This window comes from Mytilus californianus, unplaced genomic scaffold (assembly GCF_021869535.1).
Source record: "Mytilus californianus isolate M0D057914Y unplaced genomic scaffold, xbMytCali1.0.p SCAF_21, whole genome shotgun sequence".
NCBI classification, from domain to species: Eukaryota; Metazoa; Mollusca; class Bivalvia; order Mytilida; family Mytilidae; genus Mytilus; species Mytilus californianus.
Genome location: NW_026262670.1, coordinates 7,968,738 through 7,985,993, shown reverse-complemented (window position 1 = coordinate 7,985,993; position 17,256 = coordinate 7,968,738). Strand labels below are relative to the sequence as shown.

The window sequence follows — 17,256 nt, the reverse complement described above, 5'->3', positions numbered from 1 at the left end:
AAGTTATTGCCTGAAAACTAGAAAAATGCTTGTTTTAGACCCTTTTTGGCCCCTAATTCCTTAACGGTTTGAGCAATTACCCCTCAAATGAATCCCAACCTTCTACTTGTGGTATTGAACCTTGTGGTACAAATTCAGAGCAAACAAAATACATATAAACAAGTTATTGTCCTGAACTTGAAAAATTGCTTGCTTTGGGTCCCTTATTCCTGAACGGTTGGGACCATCACCCCCAAAAACAATCCCAACCTTTCGTTTGTGGTATTGAACCTTTTGATTAAATTTCATAGAGATCCATACACTAAAACTAAAGTTATTGTCCGGAAACCAAATGTCTTCGGATGACGACGACGTGATAGCAATATACGACGCAAACAAATTTTTTGCGGTCGTATAAAAATAGACCGCTGTTTACCCAAACCCGACTCTACCCTGCCAGGTTTGGGTAGGTAGGTTGGAAAATCACTTTTCCCCCCAAAAAAATGAAAAGTTTGTACATGGAAACAAACACAGATATTCATAATAACTGTATTTTAATTGTAATATTTTTCTTACAAATATTCACTTAAACAAAAAGTACACAGTATGATGGAGGTGTATTGATCATTTTCATATTTTGAGAAGATTTAACATGTTGCATTTCATTTTTCGTGTTCCACGAGCCGCAAAACCTCAACAAATTGCAAATGATTCAAAATGCATTTTTTTTAATTTAAAAATGATTTAACAGGCAAACAGTCGTCTAAATATTGAGTTTAATCTCTAAAAATAACACACGGCTAGAACTGATCTTATATTAAAAATACATATGTCTACTTTAATTTCCCCCTGTCTTTAAAATTTTTATGGTCACAATTTCCTGCAAAAATCGTTTTCCGATTAGACCAATTTTGTAATTTTGTCATCCACCTAATTCAAAATGTTTATTCATTTTGTTATTTAAACCTATATGCCTATATTTTTCTTCAAAGAATTCAATTTTTGGAATAAACATCATTCATAATTGTCAGTTTAGATTTTTATTGGCATATAATCTATAAAATTATACAGTTTCAAGTTGTAAAAATATAGACATAGTCAGGAACCTGTTGTTCAGTGGTTGTCGTTTGTTGGTGTGGTTCATAAGTGTTTCTCGTTTTTTTATAGATTAGACCGTTGGTTTTCCTGTTTGAATGGTTTTACACTAGTCATTTTTGGGGCCCTTTATAGCTTGCTCTTCGGTGTGAGCCAAGGCTCCGTGTTGAAGGCCATACTTTGACTTATAATGGTTTACTATTACTAATTATGGCTTGGATGGAGAGATGTCTCATTGGCACTCATACCACATCTTCTTACATCTATAAATTTTATTTGCTTGTCCCTATATGTACCCTTGTGTATCTTATTGAGTAAAAAACTTTTTAAACACCTAAAGGGTATTATATTTGAATAATGATGAATATTTCTAAGAGTAGGTATAGAAAGTTATAAAGTTATTGATGTTAAAAAATAAAATTATTAAATTTCAAGTAACGAACAGCGGTATATCACTGTTGCCTTTATTTAACACAGAAATTGATCACTCCTTTCACAGTTATTATCTTTTAATTAGCACTCAAGTAATATTTTGATTTACTGTATCTATGTGTTGTTATGTTTAAACAAATATGCATGTACATGTATATGTTTATTTTTTAGTATTTACGCCTTGTTGCGTAAAAGAAAAAAGTCTTATTATTTTAAAGCAAAGTCAACGAGAGACATAAATTTGAGTGAATTCCACATTGATTCATCCTCGGACAAAATATATTAGTATAAAAGTCACAGATTCGTCTAGCCCATTGAACACTTGCACTTTTAAGCTTCATTGTTTTAAGGGCGATCTTTTGGACAGATATTACGTTAAACTTTCTATCAAGATTATCGAATATGAAAAAGTCAACCTGCACACCAGATCCAGAGGTATTCCAAGTTTTTAAGTAAACGAACAGTAAACGTCCTCGGACAAAATATATTAGTATAAAAGTCACAGATTCGTCTAGCCCATTGAACACTTGCAATTTTTTTTTCTTCCCCATATTTCTTTTTCTTTCTGGCAACGAAAATAAGCAATCATTACTTCAGATTTTTTATAATTTTATTTGTCTTATAACTCGTGATATAAATGTTTCGTTTCAACACGAAATAGGACCAACTTGATTGACTTAATATGGTGAAAAACGCTAAATGCTGTAAAGGTAGTTTACATAAAAGGTTTTGTGATTGATTATAATAAAACAAATTCCTTTTCATGAAATGCTAACAACATCAGAGATTAAGATAGTTTTCAATTATTATGGCTTGGAAATGGTAATGCTGCATTACATTTCCAAAGAATATATTATTGCATGAGTATATGACTGTACTACTAACTTTTAAGTTTTACCGACTCCCAATTACCTTGGATTTACTTTTTCTAGAAACAAATTGAGTTTGATTTATACTCACGAAAGTGTAATTGAATATTTTATGGTCAATTTTGGTTTTCACTATTTGTTGTTATTCATATCTCGAGTTAAAAATAACACACTCCATTTTGTCGTGATGGCTTGGTGTGAATTTATCTCAAGAACATTCAGTTGTATGATGCATCTTCAAGTATCCACTCTTTCTACGAATAGTTTTTCACTCAAAAAATTACTCAAAGCAAAATCAATTTCCGAGTTAATAATTTCAAGAACATTTTTTCTTTCCAAGTAATGTCCATGCCAAATCGTTGTTTGTGATTGTCAATGTCCAACTCTGAGAAAACCTAATACTACCATATGTATGTGTGTCTGGTAACTTTGTATAAGGATGTAAACATGGTTCAGATATCGATTGAAATTACGGTTGGATTACGAAAAGTCTTATATTAGTTCTAGTGGCTGTATTCCCGATTTTACCATGTACTTAGATTTAATAAGGAGTATATAAATACCAACTTTAATGTTCAAGCCATAAAAGCGTGAGATAATTGTGATGGATTTTATAAAAACAAAGCATCATGGATGTTGTGATTCAGCCAATTTTGTAGCTAGTCCGACATTTTTTTCTGACATACTTTCAATAAGTATTTTGTTATCTTTATTTCCATAATCTCACTGTAACATATCTATTCTGTTGCCAAACAAATGGAGAATTTTGCAATATTGGTGCACATTATTTTGGTATTTCAATTGAAGACACTGTTTGAAACACTTTTTTCAGAAACATTTGAAATTCAATTATTTTGACAAGAATCTTCAAATGTATAGCATATTTTTATATGCCATTAATAATAATTTGCTTAATAATTTCCAGAAAGAGGCATTAAAAATGCAATTTCTCAACATCAACACAAATAAATAACTAACTTTTATATAAATTGGTGTTCATTCTTCATTAAGGATTATGTACTCTTGTGTTGATTAAATGCTAAACATATGGAAATTTTATAGAAAATCCACAGCCTTTCCCCTTGTACTCTCATATTTGGCAATTCGGTGCTCGATAGATAGGGGATTATTGCATGCAGTGCTAGCAATGATTTCCTTAAAACAAGTTTATAAATTTAGATATTAGTTAAAACAAAAATAAATATGGACCAATTCAAGTACACGCTCTAGGGTGAGCTCGACTTTAGTGACTCAGCACGAGGTTTTTATGAATTTAAAGGTTGTATAGGTTTTTTTGTAAACAATAAATGCTAGCACATCATAGAAAAACAAGTGAGTAATCTATGTTTAAAATTTCATGACTAAAATCTCTTTTTTAATGTCTGTGGATTTTCTACAAAAATCTTGGTTTTATTTGCCACAAAATCCCATTTTTCTATCAAATGCAATGAAACAATAAATAATAATGCTTTGCAGGAAGTTTCCCCTTGGTGTATGTACAATGGCCCATCTCTATTATTCATTATTTTTGCTGTTTTGATACTACTGCAGTTTGAAAATTTCGTAATTCACATGGCTACAAAAGGGGTCATAAACCTTGAGGTAAATATACATTTCCTGTATTCAAATATACATGTACAAATACCTAATGCTAAGATAATTCCAATTACTGTTAAATAGCAATATAATAGGGAATATACACATAGATGTATTGCAGAAAATGCTCAGGTAAGAGTTATGTAATTGTGTTTATTGCTTCCACCAAATTACTGATAATTGTAACTTGAATATACCTTAATCATTAACTAATGTCATTTTATTATGACACTGATTTTACAACTATTGAGGTAAAAATGTTGTGTATTCAGTTAGATGTGTAATAAATTAAATACACAAATTATTAACCTCAATACCAGTATGATAATCAGCTGTCAAAAAGTGTGGGAATCAACTCTGATATCAATACACATCTTAAACCAAATTATATTCAATGGCTTACAGGAACGTAAGATACTGATAAAACACTTTCATTATTCTTATCAATTGCTTAATTTTCATAAATCACATTCTCAAAATTAGTTTATAAATGGCAATTTAATATAAATTTTGATTTACAAAGGAACTATATGCAAGTGTATATATAAGCTGTCTAAATTAAAGAAGTTGTTCACCCAACCTTTTCTTAATTTAAGGATAAATAACATATTAGAAATTGTCGGTTGATTATTAAAATGGTGTATAAAGTTTCTGCAAGTCATAGATAGAAACACATAATTATTTTTATGACATGGCTTGTGCATATCTTCCGAAATAATTACATTCTTTGAAAGATCAAGGTTAAGGAAAATATGAAGATATGCCCATCTCTTTGTCGTGAAAATATATTTTCTGTCCTGACTATCTTGTCATCTGGGCATAATTCGGATTATCTCCATATTTTATGATTAAATGATGAAATATTGCAATTTGATAAAAACAGATTTAGAATTTACAAATTAAAATGAAAAGCTTTTGAACAATGATCATGATGATTGGGCAGTTTTACATTCTTTTCGTAATTATAAATGGTAGTGAGTTTCTTAACGCTGAAGTTTTTTCATTGCTTTATAGTAAACATCCATTTAGGCACATTTGTCACCGACCATTCATTTCTTTAAACAAAATGTTCTAGACATGCTAGAGGAGAAGTCACGTGAAAATTATAGTTTTTTTTTCTATTCAAAATTAGAAATAAATAAAATTAAAACAATATGGTTTTACAAAAAAATCTTTTCCCTGTATTTAATTGAAAAAAAAAATGTTTTTTGAAATTTTAATTTGGAGTTAAATAATAAATTATACAAATGAAAAATAGCAAAAATACTTAACCCCAAGGAAAATTCAAAACAGAAAGTCATATATCAAAAGACAAAATCAAAAGCTCAAACACATCAAACGAATGGAAAACAACTGTCATATAACTGACTTGGTACAGGCATTTCCTTATGTAGAAAATGATGGATTAAACCTGGCTTTATAGCTAGCTAAAACTCTCACTTGTATGACAGTCACACAAGAAAAAATATTGTTTGTTCCGACAAAAAGCCCTATGCCTTCCCTACAAAAGACGAATGGTGGGTGCCTACGCAATTGACATAAGAAATGACATACCACTGAAATAGTTCCCGACTCGAAGCTGGCACGTGAAAATGAGGTAGTGTTAAATTTTAAATTTAAAATAATTTACATTTAAAATTTAACACTACGTCGTTTTCACGTGCCAGTTCCAAGTCTGGAAACTTTTCAGTAGTTGTAGTATGTCATATCTATAAATATTTGGAAAGCTTGGTGTTAATGGCAGATCTTATGATTGTTTTGTCACCACTTTTAAGGACCAATGAGGATTTAGAGCTTGAAAAATTGAAAGGCACCTTTCTATTGTTGAAAACTGATTTTTATATGCCCGTCTACGGGACGTATTATGGTATACTGTTGTCTGTCTGTCCGTCCATCCGTCCGTCAACATGTCGGACATTAACTCAACAAGAGTGCACACGCTGAAATGTCTCGCCTTCTTTACTAACCATTGATGTTATGTTGATAGTCCTAAATGAAAGCTTTACTACAACTATTACATAAACTTAACATGATCCAAGAAAATGAAGTCAAGGTCATATAAACCAAACGAGAAATACACGTACACCTTACAATCATTCAATACACTAAATATAGTTGACCTATTGCTTATAGTTTCTAAGAAACAGACTTAACCATGACAAGAGTGCACACGCTGAAATGTCTCGCCTTCTTTACTTATCATTGATATTATTTTGATAGTCCTAAATATAAAGCATTATTACAACTGTCACATAAACTTAACATTAACCAAGTAAATTAAACATTGACCACTGAACCATGAAAATGAGGTCAAGGTCAGATGAACCATGCTAGGCAGGCATGTACAGCTAACAATTCTTCCATACAACAAATATAGTTGACCTATTGCTTATAGTTTAAGAAAAACAGACCAAAACACAAAAACTTAACACTGAGCAATGAACCTTGAAAATGAGGTCAAGGTCAAATAAAACCTGCGTGACTGCCAAATAGATCATAAAATATTTCCATACACCAAATATAGCTGAACTATTGCATATAGTATTAGAAAAAAAGACCAAAACTCAAAAAACTTAACTTTGACCACTGAACCATGAAAATGAGGTCAAGGTCAGATGACACCTGCCCGCTAGACATGTACACCTTACAACCATTCCATACACCAAATATAGTAGACCTATGGCATACAGTATAAGAAAAACAGACCAAAACACAAAAACTTAACTATAACCACTGAACCATGAAAATGAGGTAAAGGTCAGATGACACCTGCCAGTTGGACATGTACACCTTACAGTCCTTCCATACACCGAATATAATAGACCTATTGCTTATAGTATCTGAGATATGGACTTGACCACCAAAACTTAACCTTGTTCACTGATCCATGAAATGAGGTCGAGGTCAAGTGAAAACTGTCTGACGGGCATGAGGACCTTGCGAGGTACGCACATACCAAATATAGTTGAACTATTGCATATAATATTAGAAAAAAAGACCAAAACTCAAAAACTTAACTTTACCACTGAACCATGAAAATGAGGTCAAGGTCAGTTGACACCTGCCAGCTAGACATGTACACCTTACAATCATTCCATACACCAAATATAGTAGACCTATGGCATACAGTATAAGAAAAACAGACCAAAACACAAAAACTTAACTATAACCACTGAACCATGAAAATGAGGTAAAGGTCAGATGACACCTGCCCGTTGGACATGTACACCTTACAGTCCTTCCATACACCGAATATACTAGACCTATTGCTTATAGTATCTGAGATATGGACTTGACCACCAAAACTTAACCTTGTTCACTGATCCATGAAATGAGGTCGAGGTCAAGTGAAAACTGTCTGACGGGCATGAGGACCTTGCGAGGTACGCACATACCAAATATAGTTATCCTATTACTTATAATAAGAGAGAATCTAACATTACAAAAAATCTTAACTTTTTTTTCAAGTAGTCACTGAACCATGAAAATGAGGTCAAGGACATTGGACATGTGACTAACGGAAACTTCGTAACATGAGGCATCCATATACAAAGTATGAAGCATCCAGGTCTTCCACCTTCTAAAATATAAAGCTTTTAAGAAGTGAGCTAACGCCGCCGCCGCCCGATCACTATCCCTATGTCGAGCTTTCTGCGACAAAAGTCGCAGGCTCGACAAAAATGCTTTAACCAATTTGCATGAAACTTTGGTGAATTGTTTATATCTATTGACGTGAGCTCCCTTTTGTTTTTTATAAATTTTAGATTTTACGTTTCCGAGTTATGAGGTTTTATCCATTACAAAAAGGGGGATTTTCCAGTTTTCGGACAATAACTCAAAAACACTTCCACCAATTTGCAAGAAAATTTGGTGAATTGTTTATATATATATTGACATGAGCTCCCTATTGATTTTTATAAATTTTAGATTTTACGTTTCCGAGTTATGAGGTTTTATTCATTACAAAATGGGGGATTTTCCAGTTTTCGGATAATAACTCAAAAATGCTTTGAGCAGTTTTCCTAAAATTTTGGTGAATTGTTTATATCTATTGACTTAAGCTCACTTTTGATTTTCATAAATTTCAGATTTTACATTTACTAGTTATGGGGTTTTATTCATTAAAAAAAGGGGGATTTTCCAGTTTTAAGACAATAACTCACATATTTTTTCAGCAGTTTTCATGAAACTTTGGTAAATGGTTTATATCTATTGTTGCAAGCTCCCATTCAATTTTTATAAATTTTAGATTTTAAGTTTCCAAGTTATGGGATTTTATTCATAAATAATCAGCTGCGCCACGAGCGCATGATATGCCCGTCGTCTTGTGTGTGAATTTTTATGCAATAATCATAAATAGTTTCTGAGATACGGCGCAACATGTGAAAAACCCCACTTTTTTTTTTACAAAAAACTCAATAACTCTAAAATAAAATTTTGAATCATCACCAAAAAGTATACAGCTCTTTAGATTAATATAACTAAGAAGTGTGTAAAGTTTTAAGCAATAATCATAAATTGTTTTTGAGATACGGCGCCACATGTGAAAACCCCTCCTTTTTTTACAAAAAACTCAATAACTCTAAAATAAAATTTTGAATCATCACCAATAATCATAAATCGTTTTTGAGATACAGCGCGACATGTGAAAAAAAAAACACACCCCTGTTTTAGTTACAAAGTCCCGTAACTCAAAAAGTTTTAATCTTATTTTCACCAAAAAGTATACAGATCGTTTGACCATCATAAGAAACAACTATATTAAGTTTCATGAAATTTGGATAAGTTGTTCTCAAGTTACGGTGCATAATGTTTACGACGGACAGACGGACGCCGGACATTTGTATACCATAATACGTCCCGTCAAAATTTTGACAGGCGTATAAAAACTGCAAAATTTCCTTAAAATTACCAATTTAGTGGCAGCAACCCAACAATGGGTTATTAGATTCATCTGAAAATTTCAGGGCTGATAGAACTTCACCTAATGAACACTTTTACCCATGTCAGATTTGCTCTAAATGCTTTAGTTTTTGAGATACAAGCCAAAAACTGTATTTTACCTCTATGTTCTATTTTTAGCCATGACAGCCATGTTTTTTGACGAAACAGAAAATAAAACACAAACTTTATTCTAGATACCCTAAGGATCATTCAGCTTAAGTTTAGTGGGAATTGGTTCAGTAGTTTCAGAGGAGAAGATATTTGAAATAGTTTACACCAGATGGACAACGACGGATGCCAAGTGATGGCAAACGCTCACATTTCCTTCAGAAAGTAGAGCTAAAAAGGAGATTGTGTTTTAATGCAAATCACAAATTAATGCAATAGCATCTGCATAGGTTAATTATGTCCTTTAATTTTAATTTTGTGGAAATTTATACATATTGCATATTCATTATAAAGTTTCCTCTACTTCAAGTTAAAATATCAAATATGTATACTATATATATACCTTTACTTCTTCAGAAGCCTCAACTTTGTCTTTATGTGTACCAACAAGAACAACTGGTGGATAAAGAGACTTATTCTTCTCTTCAATACTTCCAAGCACTTCAGTGGTACTACAGTAGCAATGTATTGAGTTCATCCACAACTGAAACATCTCTACAAAGTAATAACTTTCCATCAGCACATCTATCTTACACTTCAGTTTTTAATTATATTGTGTCCAGATGGTCTCCATATGGGGAAAATGTATCCCAGTCATTACGATTTGCCAGAACTTGCATTTCTCATCAAGATAACCTTGATATAGGGTTGCTGCCTACAAGGAAGGCATTGAAACATGGGGTCCAAGTGGTAAGGTTAAAGTTATCCAATGGAACATTTTATGGACTCCATCACAAGTTGGTCGACTATAATTATGGAATATCTGTTTCACCAATGATGATAAATATGTTCCAATAGTCGTATCCTGTCCTCTTTTCCCAAATTTTGACATCACCGGATTAGATTTTTCACAAAATGTATACTTCCGTGAACAATAAGACGGGTGCCACATTTGAAGCAGGAACTGCCTACCCTCGTGTCTCTTAGTCTTTAGTTTTCTATGTTGTGTCTTCTGTACTATTATTTGTCTGTTTGTCTTTTTATTTTTAGCCATGGCGTTGTCAGTTTATTTTTCAATCTATGAGTTTGACTGTCCCTCTGGTATCTTTCGTCCCTCTTCAAAGGCACCTGATATCACCCCCCGTTTAAGTGGAGATCGTGTTGCTTGGTCTTTAGTTCAATGTTTTGTTTTGTCCTTTGAACGTTTTTGCCATGTCGTTGTCAGATCCCTTTTGTACATTCACCTCATTTATAGTATGATGAAAAGTTAAATTTACAATCAGCAGATAATAGGTAAATAAGAGAGATAATTTTTTCCTACAATGTAAACTCTTAATGAATAGAATTTCATGGAATAACCAAGACTGGCGTCATATTGTATTTTGAACCCCTTTGAAAAGTGCACCAGGGGTCAAAATACCATATGAAAAATTGACCCCGGGGTTATTATACATCACCAAATGAAATTTATTACTGAATTTGTACTTAAATGGGCAACACGATTGGTGCACCAGTGGACATGGATCTGCCTACCCTTTAAGGTGGCTCACCCCAATAAGGACCCCCGGTAGAATTTTTTTATTTTCACATATTTTGTAGATTTTTTTATGCTGAATCCAAAAATGCAAAGAAAAAAGGGGGTCACCAGGCTCGTTTTCTCCTCAAAGGGAAGCGAAATGTGCAATGTTGACCCTATTTCCAAACTTTTACACCCTTTCAACAATAACGACTACATCAAATTCAAAGACTTTTAGAACCATGTCAGTATGATTATTATGTGAAAAAACAATTAAATTTGAAATGTAAACGTTCCCCTTGGTTGTTTTAGACTTAAAAAGCATTTTAAGGTAAAATAAAATGTGGGTCACCAGGCTTTTAAAAAAGTTACGAGCTTTTGTTTAACCCCTCTACCCCATGAGGTCTGATTTCAATGCACTCCATTAATTACTTTATTGTGATTTTTTTATTGATGTCTTTAAATAAATAATGTTTGTAATTATATCAATGGACGAAAGCTGAATATAAATGTGATGAACATTTTACTATTTGTTATAAAAAAGCGAAATTTTGATTATTTTGGTGAAATACGGTAATTTTATCTGGCGCGAGTTGCTTCCCTCTAATCTGGCGCCATAATCGGACAACAGAAATTTCAGGGTCGCCATTGCTGAGCAGCATACTGTACTGATAAATACGACCATGTGCATGAATAACAGACATAGTGGCGAATAGACAATGATGAAGGTAGAGTCATTACATAAGAAAACATAGATTTTAATATATTAGACAGCCAAATGTTATCAGTATCACGAAAAATACAAAGTGGGGGGTTATCTCAAAATACTCGCTACTGTAGAAAATCACTGCGGCTGAAACCTTGCATGGGCTAAATTTCTGTTCTATGTATAATCGTTATTGGTTATGGCTGGTATCTTATTTATGTGTTTACTTGACCCTTAACCTGTTAACTGGCAAGTTGTGAACATGTATAGCCTGTTTTGAAAAAATATCCGTGTCAAACAGTCAAAGAGGAGGGGATAGTCATTTTCAGCATCTCATGATCTGCACTACCGTTAGCGTCAAATGAGTCTTGATTTTATATCATCATTCGTAAAATCTAATTTCGTAGCCACGTTAGGGTCAAATGAAGTTAAATATTTATCGTTAGCGTCTATAATGACTAGTAAAACAGGTTGGGAACAAACCCTCTATATTGTGTTTATACCTGTATAGAGGAATAATCCTTCTATAGAGGGATAAAAGAGGGGTATTTTTGTTTAGACTGGATTTAAAGCAAAATAGGGCAGAATGGCATTTTCTAGTTATATTTGCTATAATCTATAGCACTATATATGCATCAATTATTGCACTTTACTGTATTCTGTATTTCTTTTACTAAAAAATGGCCTGGGATGCCCAGTTTTCTGCTAAAGTGACAGAACTTGCAATCTACTGTATACCTATCTGAACACCTGATCAACAACAAAAGGGACATGCAGTTGACCTTTAAATTTTATGTTAAATCTAACAATAGAAATTCTGTTCAGTGAGGCATAACTGAGTGGAATTTACCTGATCATCACATCTTTCAATTATGGTGTACAATAGATTGTATATTCAGTCAGTTTAGCAGTAAACTGGGCATATGAATGAAATTAAGTACATCAATTGGTGCATCAAATGTAGCAGGTTACTGCCATAATAAGTAGAAAATGCCATTCTGCCCTATTTTGCTTTAAATCCAGTCTAATCAAAAATACCCCTCTATAGAGGGATAATTTTATCCCTCTATAGAAGGATTATTCCTCTATACAGGTTTAAACACCAGGGGCGGATCCAGGGGGGAGGGGGGTTCCGTGGATTGGAACCCCCCCCCCCTTTTTTTGACGATCAATGCATTTGAATGGGGACATATAGTTGGAACCCCCCCTTTATCCTGGGTTAGGAACCCCCCTTTTATAAATGGCTGGATCCGCCCCTGAACACCATATAGAGGGTTTGTTCCCAACCTGTGAAAATGGGGTACCCCACAACTTCCCTCGGACAGAGGTTCATGATTACCACTCCCTATCCCCAACTCCCATTTCTCTTCCCTTTTACTCTAAAATTTTCTCTTTTAACTTCTACTTCCATCCCCCTTGCTCCCATACAAAAAAATTGCAAAGTATATTTCCCAGATTATTCAACCCCCCCTTTTTTTGAATTCTTGTCCTTTCACCCAAAATCATTTCATAACGTCAAGTATCAGGTTTAAACATACACGTAGGGCTTATCTTGTTTACCAAATAACACATACATTTGAGTTGAAAAATTCATTATTGTTTTGTGCTTAGTATTTTTTAACACAAAATTTGTATATCCCATATTCCAAACAGGACACCTCAGCATAATTTGGTTGATGAGGAGTACAAATGTAGCTCAGCTGCATTTTAGAATTTTTAGGCATAGAAATAACTTGTCCCTGGCATCGAAACAGCATGCCCCGAGAAGTCTGTATTCAACATATATATAAAAACAAAATCACTTTTTACACTTGCTGTGCATGTAATTTAATTTTGTTTGCTCATTATTGTTGCCACAAATTCTTCATTTTTTTACGCCGTAGTGGAGTGGGCATTAAGTTTTACCCTTGTCTGTCTGTACGTACGTCCCAAAATTGGTGTCCGTTCTCTAACTTCAGTTTGCCTCAACCAAATGTTGTGAATGAAACTTATACACAATGCTTATTACCAACAAACACAGATCAAGTTTGAATTTTTTTTGGTGGCATCACTTTTACTGTTCTAGAGTTATGCCCCTTTAAAAATGGAAAAATTGCTGAATTTTTTGTTTCCGCTCTCTAACTTTAGTTTGCCTCATCCAAATGTTATGAAACTTATACACATTACTTATTACAACAAAATTCAGATCAAGTAAAACTTTGGGTAGTGTCACGCTTACCGTTCTTTAGTTATGCTCCTTTATAACTTTATATGCAAGTCACCAAGTGGGGGCATCATCTGTGTCCCATGGACACATTCCCCATTTATTTAAAATATAAACTACATTATGCTTTTAAATGTCAATCATGGTTGATTTTCTGACAGAATTACTCTGACATTTAATTTCAGGCTTCAAGTACATGTAAGAGGAAGGAGTGATTTGTTGTGAAAGATCCTGGAATGTTCAACTTTACCTGGAAACTATTGGCAAAGAACTGACAGAATTTACACAAGAAGCCAGTATCATCTTGTCTTGCAATTGGGAACTATATGCAAAGTGCAGAAACTTAAGAACAACATTAGAAGCCAAGATCAACAATACTTGGAACTACATGTATAATCAAAGTACTGGCAGAATCCATATGAGAGAACCCAAGATCATCTACACTTGGTGTCTATATGCAAAGTGTTGTCAGAATCCACTTAAGAAGCCAAGATCAACTATAATTTGGAACTATATGCTTAAGTGTTGTCAAAATCCAAGATCAAAAGGACCTACTTTACCTACCCGTCCCAATGATGAATACAGATTATTGAGTCTTATAAAAAACACTGATGAAGAATATTGATATAAAAATAATGAAAATATAGAGCTGATCAGCTAATGATTGTACATGTACATGATGTATACATGTCAACAATTACTAGTATATTGAAATTTACAATGCTAATAAATGTTTTATAAATTTGATCTCATAGACATTTTAGGAATAAAAATCAAAAATGTTTCAAAAAAGAATTTTAATAGAGCTGAATTAATTCTTTTTTTTTTCTGTCTGTAGTGAATTTTGCTGCAAACACAATTCATGATATGCAAACTGCAATATATGCAGTTGTCTTTAATACAGAAGGTAGCTATGAGATTTGTAAATTTTGGAAATCATAATACCAAGTGGCAGTTGTGGTAAATGCACATGCCTTTGCCTCATCTTTTACCTCACCAACCCCTGACCTAAATGGCCACTTAAATTATTTTACATCATTTGGCATTTGTTTTCCATCCATATGCTATTCAGTTTCTATTTCAAAAGTTAAATTTTCTGGATAAAAGGAGAAATAAAATACATTTTTGTTCAATGAGACAGCAACCAAACAAAACAACCAAAAGAATTATATATTGTCTGGGAAAACTTGTGTCTCACTATTAACTGACAACATTTTTACCTACTGTAAATTCAGAAATTATTGCGTGCATTTATTATTGCGATTTTTGACGAATGGACTAAATTGTGAGTTAAATTATTGCGATTACAAAAAAAATCTGCATAAAGATCTATAATTCAGTTATCAGAATGCAAGTTCTTATTATTGCAATATTCACCCTGTCGTATTATTTGCATTAATAATAACCTCACAATAATTTCTAAATTTACAGTATCACAATGATCCAGATTAATTTTGTTTTGTAAATTTAGATATGCACTCAAATTAATACAGATTGCTACAAAGATCTCAAGCACATTTCATGGATCAGTGATCAAGGTTAAAGTTACCTGATTAGGGTTGTTTATCAGATACTGTTAGCAATAGGTCATTTGTCAATGTCATGTTTTTGTGTTTTTGTCTGTTTTTTCTAATACTAAAAGTACATGTAGTAGATAAACTATATGTATGCAATGATTCACAAATGTAAGGAGTACATGTCTGTCTGGCAGTTGTCATTGACCACATTTGCATGGTTCATTGGTCAATGGTAAGTCCTCTTTTAACATGCTACATTATGTAATCAATGGGTTATTATATTTGGTGTATGGTATGATTATTAAATGTATATATTGAAATATTAAGTAAAAAGATGTGATATGATTGTAAATGAGACACTCCACAAGAGACCAAATGACACAGAAATAAACAACTAAATGTCACCATACGACCTTCGACAATGAGTAAAACCTATACTGCATAGTTGGGTATAAAAGGCCTCCAAATGACAAATGTACAATTTAAAACAATTCAAATGAGAAAACTAACGGCATATTTATGTACAAAATAATGAATGAAAAACAAATATGCCTGTCTTGCAGGGTCTATCTGAACTTAACCTTATGTTCATGGTTTTGTCCGTTACTGGCATACTATATATATGTTTAAAATATTTGGTTGATGGGGTGATTGTAACAGAGGCGGATTTAGGGGGAGGGCCCATTGGTTGATTATATAGGGAATCACGGAAGCATGACTGGAGCAGGCCTCTCTTAGGCAGTCAGCCCCCCCCCCCCCTTTCATGAAAAATTCTGGCTCCGCCACTGTGTAAGGCTGGCTTGGATTGGTTTATCTGATCATTTTCATGATCATTGATAATATTAATTTTTTCTGATACTTGTAGTGAAACTTTATCTTTAGGAATATCAACATAAAACCAATCATGAATGATGATTAGTAAAGCAGGTGAGACATTTCAGCTTGTGCACTCTTGTTAACACAAAAACTATATAGACTGCCGCTAGAAAATGAATGGGCAATGCATGTTTGGTACGGACAAAATTCCTCCTTTTTACCATACAAGGCTGCGTATTTATCTCGGGTGGGGGTGGGGGAGGGGGCACTTCCTATATTCAAGGTGATGGGACGTGCCGCTGGAATAGGTCACCTTTTCAAGCTTGAAAATATGTGAAAAGGTCGGGGAAAACTATCAAAAATATATGAAAAGGTCAATAAAGTTTCCATAACTTCTTCGTCTGTCATCTTTCTTGGTGTTCCCGGGTGTGATTTTATCAACCAAATTTTCTCTTTTTTAACACTTTGGTATTCTAGTCTTACATTACACTACATGAAACCCAAGCACTATAGGGAAAAGGTTACATTTTTACCTACGCAATATATGAAAAGGTATACATTTTTGAAATATAAATTTTTGAAAAAGGTGGGCCCCAGCGGCACCCCCTATCAATTAAGTATTGAAGTGCCCCCTCCTACCCCCCCCCCCCCCCCCCCCTATACCCTACGATATGAAAATAAGGAGATGTGGTATGATTGCCAATGAGACAACTAGCCACCAAAGTTCAAATTCAAAAGTCAATATTAAAAAAAATTGCATCTCCATATTATCATCATAGGCCGATAATTACGTTTCTTTGCAGCTAGCAGGTGGGTCAAACCAGTGTTCACACATCATTAAAAAAGTTGTCATGCATATTTCTTGCCGCAATGACACACTCCACTTTAATATTTTTAAATCAAGAACTTTCCTTATTAGCTTCCCTTTTGAAAAAAACGCATGTCAAAAAGTAAGACAGAAGTTAAAGTTTGCCAATTTCAACGACTATTATAGCATCCCTGTGTACTGGGCGGAGTTTTAAAATTACAATCCCAACTTTTCCTGAACCTAGTAAGTAGTATAGATTTTGTGTATATGTAATGTCTTTAACTGGTAGTGTTTGGAACTGCCCGGTAGACTGCGGATGTGTGTCCTAGGCAAAATCCCGACTTGGTCAAACCAAATATTTTGCGCCGCAAAGCATGTGGTATTGAGGGATAATAGCATATACCGATATATAAGGCCGGAATACTAGTAAGGTCCCGGTTGCTATTGACCAATTTTCATCTACATGATCAAAGGTTGAAAACTGCAAATTATTGAAATGTCTGGGTTTTTTTCTGCGTAAAACAAAAAATGTGTTGCTCGAGTTCCGTTAGTCTATTATAATAACTCATTCTTAATCAATTATTTTAGTTTTTACGCTGATATTTCCTCTTTCTTTTTTTTTTAATGCGAACTCTGTTGGCATATCGATAGATACAACAGAAAATAG

General features: G+C 33.4%; 1 protein-coding gene and 2 long non-coding RNA genes across 6 annotated transcripts in view; 2 read left to right on the top strand and 1 right to left on the bottom strand.

The window, feature by feature from the left end:
- The window catches only part of LOC127731862 (uncharacterized), an 897,808-nt gene that overhangs the window by 83,107 nt on the left and 797,445 nt on the right, over positions 1-17,256 (bottom strand). For all 4 annotated transcript variants that reach the window (XM_052240725.1, XM_052240723.1, XM_052240724.1 and 1 more), the window contains one exon: positions 9,427-9,578. In XM_052240725.1, the coding sequence (XP_052096685.1) occupies positions 9,427-9,578 (152 nt within the window). The remainder of the gene's footprint in view (positions 1-9,426; positions 9,579-17,256) is intronic.
- The window catches only part of LOC127731900 (uncharacterized), a 336,874-nt gene that overhangs the window by 879 nt on the left and 318,739 nt on the right, over positions 1-17,256 (top strand). The gene's annotated exons all lie outside the window — the stretch shown is intronic.
- LOC127731898 (uncharacterized) lies at positions 10,859-14,195 on the top strand. The gene is made up of 2 exons (XR_007995900.1): positions 10,859-11,267; positions 13,634-14,195. It is a non-coding gene; the product is annotated as an uncharacterized LOC127731898 (long non-coding RNA).